This window comes from Vigna radiata, chromosome 7, assembly GCF_000741045.1.
Source record: "Vigna radiata var. radiata cultivar VC1973A chromosome 7, Vradiata_ver6, whole genome shotgun sequence".
Classification (NCBI taxonomy): domain Eukaryota; kingdom Viridiplantae; phylum Streptophyta; class Magnoliopsida; order Fabales; family Fabaceae; genus Vigna; species Vigna radiata.
In genome coordinates, this window is record NC_028357.1 from 40,387,041 (window position 1) to 40,397,157 (window position 10,117).

Below are 10,117 nucleotides of genomic sequence, written 5' to 3' on the forward strand. Positions count from 1 at the left end.
TTCCTTGGACCCATTAAGCCTGAATGAGTTAACATATTGCTAATTTGAGGAACATTAAATTATAAATGTGATTAGAATATACACTAAGACTATAAAAAAATATATAAAAAAGTTATTAAAAATGGTTAATTAAATGTCGTTTTGTAAAATTTAACCATTTGTAAAACTAATAGATGTATTTTGTAATGAAAAAATGAACTTAAAAATAGTAATTAACACGAAATTTAATAAAATGTTAATGTTTAAAATTTAATGCAGTGTAATAATAATAAAAACAAAACACATGCACATAGCGTTATTTATAACATTAAATATTAAAAATTATATTATATACTTTTCTTACACAGTCTTTGGCAAACGAAAAGCGTAACCGCCCTCTTGAGTGTTCACCGTTTCTCTCTTTTTCCGACGCCCAGACACAAACGCGCATTTCGTTTCTATTTTCTGGTTAGCACTACTTTCTGGAATTCTCCGATGACCGGCGGCGAGGAGCGTCACCGGACGGAGACCTAAGAAGGCTCTCTCTGTCTGATTTTCTGGAAGGCATGTCCGAGGACAAGGAGCGGGCGCTGCAGACGTTCCGCGCGCTGGTGGAGAGCGCGGACAGGAAGTTCGGGCGCGTTCGAGACGTGGCGGCGTACGGAGGCGGCACGAGCCGACAGCAGCAGCAGCAGCACGCGTTCCAGAAGGTGTTCAAGGCGTACACAAGGTTGTGGAAGTACCAGCAGGAGAACCGCTCGAAGCTGGTGGAGTGCGGGCTGAAGCGGTGGGAAATCGGCGAGATCGCTAGCCGAATCGGACAGCTGTACTTCGGGCAGTACACTAGGACGAGCGAGTGCAGGTTCCTCGTCGAGGCCTACGTCTTCTACGAGGCCATACTCAGCAGAAGGTACTTCCAAGGATCCGAACCCAACGCCAAAGATCTCGGTGTTCGCTCTAAGGAGTTGCGCTTCTACGCGCGCTTTTTGCTTGTTTCGGTCATTCTTAACCGGACCGAGATGGTTAACCACCTCGTCGAACGCTTTGGGGCTTTAGTTGATGATTGCAAGAGTACCTTTCGGGTAATCTATACATTTTCTCGTTCTCTTCTCAATTTGCTTTAATTTCTTGTTTCAGCTTTTGGAGAGGAAAGTGAACTGATAATATTCATCTTCTTTTTTTATGTGCGTGTAATTATTTTATTTTATTTTGTTTCTGCAAATGAAGTAGTTAGGAGTGAAGCGATGTGTGTTGGTGTTTCCTTTCTTCTGAAAAGTGAAAATGCTTTTATCTTAGGGATTAAGTTAAAAGCTGCTCCTTGCAGATCAATTGTTACTGGTCATTGTATGATACTCGATTTAGGTTCCGTAGGTGAAAACCTGAGGATGATTAGATTAGCTTCTTGTGTTTTGGGCTATGTGATAGAACAGAACAGCGATCATATGCTGGCTTGATCTGTGTAGTGTACCGGCCCCACCTAACCTTGTGTGGTTTTGCATGTAATATGGCAGAATTCACGGTTTTTTGGGATAGAATTCGTGTCACTAAATTACGTTAGTTTCATCGTTTGATGGCAATCCCACTGCAGGAGATTTTTGAAATAAGTAATGCAATCTTTGTTTCATTGACATCTGACTCCATAGGATAAAATCGGTGGGTTATCTAATGGATATTAATTTAAGCAAAATTTTGTTCCTTTTCTTTTTATAGCTGACCTGACTATTGTATGAACTGTGGAAGTGATTACTGTGGTGATCCGGAATAGGATAAATATCAAGGTTATTGAAGGTTCTCAGTTGTACAGTACTGAAGAAAAGCAAGTTGTAGTTTTTCTAAAGAAATGGCCTCCCATTATAGAACCATAGTAATGCTCTGGATCAACTGGATTTCAACTTGTACACTATTATTCTAAATGTGGGGGCCAGTTTTTTTTTTAGAATAAAATGTTGGTGAGTTGATGAAATTACTGGCAAAACAAAAATAATGATTCTGAAGATCCTTAATATACATATGTTGATCAATTTATTATAATGATTGCAGGGGAAATTTTTGTAGAATAATATTGTTGTTACAGTTGTGATTTTCTTCTGAAACCATATTTATAGAGTTATTTAATGAGAGCGTGAGATGTTGGAGTTAATCTTGACCATACTACTAAACATGGACATTCAAAATTGTTTTACTTAAATCTATTATTGATTTTTATTTATGATTTTATGGTCAAAAGCAGTTTGTCAAACAAGAGCATACTAATAAAATTTCTGTCAGTTTTGCAAAACCGAATTTCCTAATGCATTTCATGTGTTGATTTGATAAGTATATCAAATGATCAGGGTAACAAAAGTGTTTATGCAGAAAATAATGATACTTTATTATTCGCATGATGACAACAGCCCTATAGACTATGGTTGGTATTTCTTTTTGTAAAATTACTCTATCTTTTTTTATTTCTGGCCCGATACCATGATCATCACTGCATCGTTCTGCTTCAGGTGTTATCAATTACCTATAACTTTACATCTTTGGTTGTTGTTCTTTAGGATCGGAAGTCAAGCCTCCACTTCTCAATCTGATTGTTTTAACTTTTTAATTCATATTGTTCAATATTAGTATTTAACTTGTGTTTTTTCTTTAAAAATAGATCTCATTAATTTTGTTATAACAGATCTTGTTGATGCTTTGTATTCCATTATTCAACCTCGAGAAAAAATTATATGTACTATATTGCATGCTTGACTTATGAATGTGAATAATTTCTTTTCAGGAAACTAACTTTAAGGAATGGAAGCAAGTGGTGCAAGAAATTAACCGTTTCACAAAAGTTGATAAGGGCTTTAATCTCAGACCCATGCGCTATTGTGCCACATTTGACACTCATCGAGCATCTCTTCCTTATGTAGCTCGTTTTCATGCTAAGAGGGTTTTAAAATTTCAAGATGCCCTGTTGACAAGTTATCATCGAAATGAGGTTAATACTGATTCGCATTACTGTGATGATTCTTAAATTTGGATTGTTGGTTTACTTTAGTGGTTAAAAAGGGATTGGAGCTTATGAATCTTTGTATATTCTCTCTTTCAGGTCAAGTTTGCTGAGCTTACATTGGACATGTATAGAATGATACAATGTTTAGAATGGGAGCCTAGTGGAACATTCTACCAAAAGCATACATTTAAACCTAAGGAGAACGGTGACACAATTGATCACTCAGGAGCTTCTGGGATAATAGACATGAATCTCACTGCAGATATGACGGATCCAAATATACCTCCTAATCCTAGAAAAGCTACCCTGTACCGTCCATCTGTGACACATGTGATAGCAGTGAGTTTTCAAGTTACTGGAAAGATTATATTACATACTTGCTTGTCTGCATACTAAAATCAGTAGTTCTGGTAACTAGGCCTTGTCAACATCAGATGATATTGCATGACAATTTTATGGCATCTCCTATCATGACTTCGACATTTTTGTTTGCCTTTGGTCTGCTTTGTTAGTTTAGTGATTTTTATAATACACTCTCTTATCTATTTGTGCACACATACATTTGGTTTTTCTTTTCTGTTGTATGATCTGATTTATGAATCAATACCAAAATTTTGACTTGTTGGAAGTAAATGGCTGTTTACATCCATTCATACGCAATCTTTCACTGGCCGATGAACACAATTTGTTGTTGCTTATTTAAGCTTCATGATGTTATGCAGGTAATGGCTACAATTTGTGAGGAACTGCCACCAGACAGTGTCGTGCTAGTATACCTTTCAGCCTCAGGTTTACATTTTCTCTTTCTTTTTCAAGTATAAATAGTCTTCGTCTCATGCCTGTTATAATAGGTTAGTTAGCTTAATGATCATTCATGCAGGGAACGCTGGTCTGAATAATGTCTCTCAGGTAGAAAATTCTGGAGGTTCATCCAAATCTTCAAGACACAGAGTCCCTTCTCAGACTTCCCATGGACAGAATTCTGGACTTTCTGAAACTCAAAATAATGGCAAGAGAGAAAGGGGCTATTATGACAATTATCTGTGGTTTGGTCCCAAGGGAAATAGTGGTAAGTAGATGCTCTGATTCTATTCTCTATCAAATTTCTGTTCAGATTGTTCCAGGAAACGTTAAAAGAATTTTATATTTTCTCTTACTTTTTGGGTTAGTTTAAATGAAATGATATATAGAAAAAGGTATATCTGATGTTGCTGCACTTACATGTGCTTTATTCAAATTATCAGGTACAAATAATCTCTACCCTGGCGATCTTATCCCCTTCACTCGGAAACCTCTTTTCCTGATTATTGACAGTGATAACAGCCATGCATTCAAGGCAGGTTTGTCATAACTCAGAACTTGTTTATGAGTTGGTGAGAACTTTGTTAGGTTGAGCTGTTCAGGATATTCCCAGAATCTAATTTTACTTTTTAATGGCTTAATAATACTTTTGATTAGTTTATTACTGTGTAGTCCATGGGTTTGTCAAAATCCTTGAAATTGAATTTTAACTCACCAACCACAGAAAACCCTGCCTTGTTGAACTTCTACAATTTGAATATGAATGTTTAACTTTCTTCAAGGACAGAGTTAAATGGATGGAAAGAAAGGACCAAAACAAACCGACAAATGCAGCATCTTTCTGGGTTATATAATGATTTTATAGTTCGTTTTAGGCGTAGGATATTTGCTTGTTGGCTTCTTCCGTAGCAAATGTGTTGGAAGTTGGAATTGGTAGGAAATTGGATGCGGTCCATCTTAGGCTTGAGAATTGATTGACCCATGGTATATTCTTTGACAAGCCTTGACTGATTGTGTACATCACAAATTATTGCAGGTTTTACACGGCGCTGAAAGGGGTGAAACGGCTGCTTTATTCCTTTCACCCTTAAGACCGATTTTCAAAAATCCATCTAATGTAAATTCCAATAATGGAAGCCAATTTACCTTTTTTTTGACTTGTCCTTTGTCAGCATTCTGCCAAATGATTGGTGTCTTCCCTAATGAGGCTGATACAGTAAGCATACACGAGTCATCTTTAACATTTCCGAAGTTAACTTCAATTATCGTTGGTCTAATTGTTTGGTTAACCTGTAGGATGTCTACAATGAAGCAGAGAACATAATAGATAATGCTTTCACTGAGTGGGAAATAACTCTTTGCTCATCAACTACCATGGATTTAGTATGGGCGCAGGTTATAAGTGATCCATTTTTAAGGCGGCTTATTCTAAGGTGTTTGTTCTTTACTTTTTAGCTTATATAGTTTTTTCTTTTTTCTTTTAATTTATAATTGGTGATTGATTGGTCTCGGGGGATGTCAACTGCTATTTGGACTTCAAGCGCTATTAAAATTATTGAATGGACTTACTGTGTGATATCTTGGTATCATTTATGTACACAGATTCATATTCTGCCGATCCGTGATCTCTTTTTTCTGCCCGCCTGAGGAAAGTGAACAGTATCTGCCAATTTGTTTACCCCATCTACCCACTTCTGTTGCACCATCGTCTGAAGCCGTGCGTTCAGCTGTCGTGCAACTTGCCGTGCACTTTGACGTTGCTGACTCCTTTCACTTTACTGAAACATAAGATTGGATCTTAAAAAGTAACGACTATACTGTTAGGGTTGCATGCAGGCATTGGAAGCTAAGGATTCTCAGATCAAAAGCATATTATGAGTTGACCTTTCGGGCGACAGGGCAGAGAGTATTTATGTGGGGTCCTGGGCTGTCTGGTAAAAAAAGAAGTTGTTGGTAATGGTTGCCTCTGCTTGTTGTGTTGCGTACTTCGACCCCACCTGCTTCATTGATCTCTCTCTCTCTCTCTCTCTCTCTCTCTCTCTCTCTCTCTCTCTCTCTCTCTATATATATATATATATATATATATATATATATATTGTATTTGGCGGTTTGCTCTTTACTCTGTCAAGGTTAGGTCATCATGGGTGCCTGGTGATTTTTCATTTGTTTGGCCGTGGCAAGATAATTTTGTATTTGTAGTGTGGCAAGATAGTTGTTAGTTTAAAGTTAGTTGTATTTGTTCATACTTCATAGCTTTGAAAAGGAAAAGAAGAAAACAGAAACTCATTGTTAATTTTATCTTTTTTAGCAGAATTGGACGGTATTTAAACATCATCATTGATTAAGGAGGATGTATTTTAGGAAGAACGAATTCTGTCAAAATTCCAAAGTAGATTACTTATTTTAGTTCTGTTGGAGCCCCATGGCCAATCTATCATCATCCTGTATAAACGATTACCCTTAACTCTTCTTTTAGATGCAGAATTTACTGTTTCAGGAAATATTTTTCTTGTGAGGACTGAAAATCAAGAAAGCACCAAAGTGAGTCATCCACGACCCAACAGTGTATAAGAGTGTTAAAAAGTACAGGGAATGAACTGTCGTTTGATAGTTAACAAAATAGCTATTTATTGCAAATATTAGGAATACTACGGTATTGGTAACTCTAAGTTGGGTTGCAAGGAAAAAAAATGAAAGAAAGAAAGAAAGAAAAAAAAAAGGACAAAAAGATGAAAGAGAGTGAAAATATGTTTGTTTATTTGCGATGTAAGTGACATGAAAAAGGAAAATCATCAATTTGAAAAACAATGAATAAATTAATAATCTAGTCTATCGCGAACATTACTTGGTATTATTAGGAGAAATTTTTTGGTTTGAAGGCCTTTTTCTGATTAGATAATGCTCATTGCTCATTATTCTTTAGTCAAATTAGAAAGAAAAAAAAAAAACCAAAAGGAACTACGAAAGTTGGAATTGCAGAAACTCCATGCTCACTGGTACAGTCTCAGTTTCGCTGACAAATCCAATCTCTGCACGACGACACTCCCTCTTTCTGCTTGCCACGCTCTTCTCCTCCACTCGCGATGTCTACCACGCCAATCTCAAGATCACATCCCTCTCACGCGCTGGAAAAGTCGATGCTGCGCGCAAACTGTTCGACGAAATGCCCACCAAAGACGTTGTCACGTGGAACTCCATGCTCTCCGCCTACTCACAAAACGGTCTTATCCAACATTCCAAAACACTCTTTCACTCCATGCCGCTGCGAAACGTCGTTTCCTGGAACTCCATCATTGCCGCGTGCGTCCAAAACGACGACCTCGATGACGCTTTTCGCTACTTCGCCGCGGCGCCGGAGAAGAACGCTGCCTCGTACAACGCCGTGATCTCGGGACTAGCGAGGTTCGGACGCGTGAGGGACGCGCAGAGGCTCTTCGAAGAGATGCCGCATCCGAATGTCGTGTCGTATACTGCCATGGTCGATGCGTACGCCAGGGTGGACGGTGGGATTGGGCGCGCGAGGGCGCTGTTCGAAGCGATGCCTCGGAGGAACGCGGTATCGTGGACTGTGATGATCAATGGGTTGCTGGAGAATGGGTTGTATGAGGAAGCACGGGAAGTGTTTGGGAGAATGCCGCAAAAGAGTGATGTGGCGAGGACCGCTATGATTACTGGGTTTTGTAAACAAGGGAAGATGGAAGAGGCCAGAGCTTTGTTTGAAGAGATTCGATGCAGAGATCACATATCTTGGAATATAATCATAACGGGTATGCGAACCTGTAATAATCGAAACATGGTAGAATCCGCTAGTTCTTAGCTTGATGCCGAACAGTGTCTGTGATTTTAATAAGATAATCTATTATACCTTATAAGGCACATCATTAGGTGTCTTACTCCTACAGAAAAGTGTTTTATTTTTTAATTCGATGTTTTTTTCTTTAATTTAGTAAATGGATAGAAACACAAACGAAATAAGGTAGGTTATTAGGATTCTAGTAATTTTGTTATTGATTTCTTTTCTAGAATAAGATTTAAGGAAAACTTTACCCTGCAAGTGCATGTATTCTAGCATGCCTTTGGTTAGGTCTGAGTTTGAATCTATAAGGTATGGGGAAAAAACCTACTCCTTCCTGGTTAGATTAGAGATAAAACTTGAAAATAATCTAAAAACACATTGGATCAGGTAATAAATTTTAAGTATAAACCAAGTCTCTGATGTAAAAAGTGTGTAAAAAAGTGTGGAAACCCCTAAATTTCAGTAAAGGCAGCTAGATCACAATATATATTTAAATTAAATCAAAGGGGAGTGTTCCTTTCTTGCTCTAAAATTAATCTCAATTTGAAAAAGCCTTATCCATTTATAGCACATTTCTTATTAAACTGTAGAAAAAATAAAATACTAACATGTATTCCTAGAAGAAGGAGGAGGTTTTTTTCTTCTACTCTGTCATTGCATATTTTTTCTTTTATTATTCCATCTTTTCACAATCGATTCACCTTGTAGGTTATGCTCAAAATGGGAGAGGGGAAGAGGCACTGAATTTGTTTTCACATATGATGAGGACTGGTATGCGACCAGATGACGTGACTTTTGTTTCAGTTTTCATTGCCTGTGCCAGTCTTGCATCACTTGAAGAAGGAAAACAGGTGCATGTTCTTGTAATTAAGCATGGCTTTGAGTCACACTTGTCGGTGAGTAATAATCTGATTACTATGCATAGCAAATGCGGTGCCATTGTTGATTCTGAGCTAGTTTTTGGACAAATTTCCCATCCAGACCTAATTTCATGGAACACTATCATTGCTGCCTTTGCTCAGCATGGTCTCTATGACAAAGCACGCTTCTACTTTGACCAGATGGTGTCAATCGGTGTTCAACCTGATGGCATAACTTTTCTGAGTTTATTATCTGCGTGTTGTCGTGCTGGGAAAGTCGATGAGAGCATGAATCTATTCAGTTTGATGGTTCATAATTATGGCATTCCACCAAGACCTGAACACTATGCTTGCTTAGTTGATGTGATGAGTCGAGCAGGTCAGTTGCGCAGAGCTTGCAAAATAATCCATGAAATGCCATTCAAGGCAGATTCCAGCATCTGGGGTGCTGTGCTAGCGGCCTGTAGTGTTCATTTAAATGTGGAATTGGGGGAACTGGCAGCTACAAGAATTTTGAATTTGGATCCTAATAATTCTGGTGCTTATGTTATGCTGTCTAATATATATGCTGCTGCTGGCAAGTGGAAGGATGTTCATAGAATCAGGGTTCTGATGAAAGAGCAAGGAGTTAAGAAACAAAGTGCTCATAGTTGGTTGCAGATTGGAAACAAAGTCCATTATTTCGTTGGAGGAGATCCATCACACCCTAGTATTAATGATATTCATGTTGCTTTAAGGAGGATAACATCACATATGAAAGTAAAAGGTGACTCTGAAGATTTTTTATTGAGAAATTCAACTAGTAGTGGTCCATATTAAGATATAGGATTCTCTCACCATAATTTCCCAAGTTATATTGTCTATACAACATTATTTAAGAACACTCTTTGTTAGTTCCGAATTATTGCATGCTACCCAAAAGGAGTGACATTGTCATAAACAGGATCTACATAAACATAACAAATGAAAAAGAAATGAGGAAGAAAACATCAACCATAGATCAATTAAGCCCTTCATTTTATTTTTTTTTATCTTGTTTGTAATATTACCCTAGTTTATACTTTTCTCTCTTTTGCTCTTATTTTTCTTGGTTAAAAGTAATGAGATAAACTTTACAATTATTTCTCAAGCAATTTCGTAATTTGAATGTAGCAAAGTATTTATTCATCACCGTTATTATTAAACATTTCTTATTTCATTGAATGCTGAATTTCCCATTAAAAAAATTGCTTTAAATATTCAATAGAACATACATTTTCTCTGGTGGCAGGTGGCAAATATCATTGAATTGTGAGATAAGAATACAAATTTTCTGCAAACAGCATTTCAAAAAATTGGGGGATCTTGTCTCCTAATAAGATATCATGCTCTCTTGTTCTTTCCTCTCTCTTGATAATTAATCATTTCTAAAATGAAATTGAAAACTGCAGGTTGTTAATGATTTGAGATTATTAAATATTATCCCTTCAAAATATTAGCTGACAGTGTGGCTCTGGAAGATGCTAGCAAATTTTTGTGAAACTGAAAAACGCCTTTTATTTGAGATGAAGAAGCTCTAGTTGAATAACACAAATTTATAGTTATAATAAACAGATAAACTTCTGATAACAGTTATAAATTTAAAATTTACCCTCTAAAAACCCCATTCATTTAAAAAATCCAAATCCAACTAATGCTACACTGGCAAAGATTAGCATT

The 10,117-nt window shown here is 37.1% G+C and overlaps 2 protein-coding genes across 3 annotated transcripts; both read left to right on the forward strand.

Annotated features, from left to right (window-relative positions):
• Window positions 1-339: 339 nt before the first annotated feature.
• On the forward strand, window positions 340-6,076 carry LOC106768518 (protein SCAI). 2 transcript variants are annotated; one of them, XM_014653708.2, is made up of 9 exons: window positions 341-1,061; window positions 2,744-2,947; window positions 3,059-3,301; window positions 3,685-3,751; window positions 3,843-4,031; window positions 4,207-4,298; window positions 4,800-4,979; window positions 5,060-5,196; window positions 5,366-6,076. In XM_014653708.2, exons 1-9 carry the CDS (start codon window positions 546-548, stop codon window positions 5,550-5,552), a joined length of 1,815 nt encoding a protein of 604 aa, XP_014509194.1. In that variant the 5' UTR covers window positions 341-545; the 3' UTR covers window positions 5,553-6,076. The 2 variants fall into 2 exon arrangements, with proteins under 2 accessions (XP_022639423.1, XP_014509194.1); XM_022783702.1 differs by lacking the exons at window positions 5,060-5,196; window positions 5,366-6,076 and having other exon boundaries at window positions 340-1,061; window positions 4,207-4,302; window positions 4,800-4,953.
• Window positions 6,077-6,310: 234 nt separating this feature from the next.
• Window positions 6,311-9,484, forward strand: LOC106768519 (pentatricopeptide repeat-containing protein At4g02750). Its single transcript, XM_014653709.2, has 2 exons — window positions 6,311-7,530; window positions 8,268-9,484. The coding sequence occupies exons 1-2, from the start codon at window positions 6,750-6,752 to the stop codon at window positions 9,236-9,238; spliced, it is 1,752 nt and encodes a 583-aa protein (XP_014509195.1). The 5' UTR covers window positions 6,311-6,749; the 3' UTR covers window positions 9,239-9,484.
• Window positions 9,485-10,117: the final 633 nt, after the last annotated feature.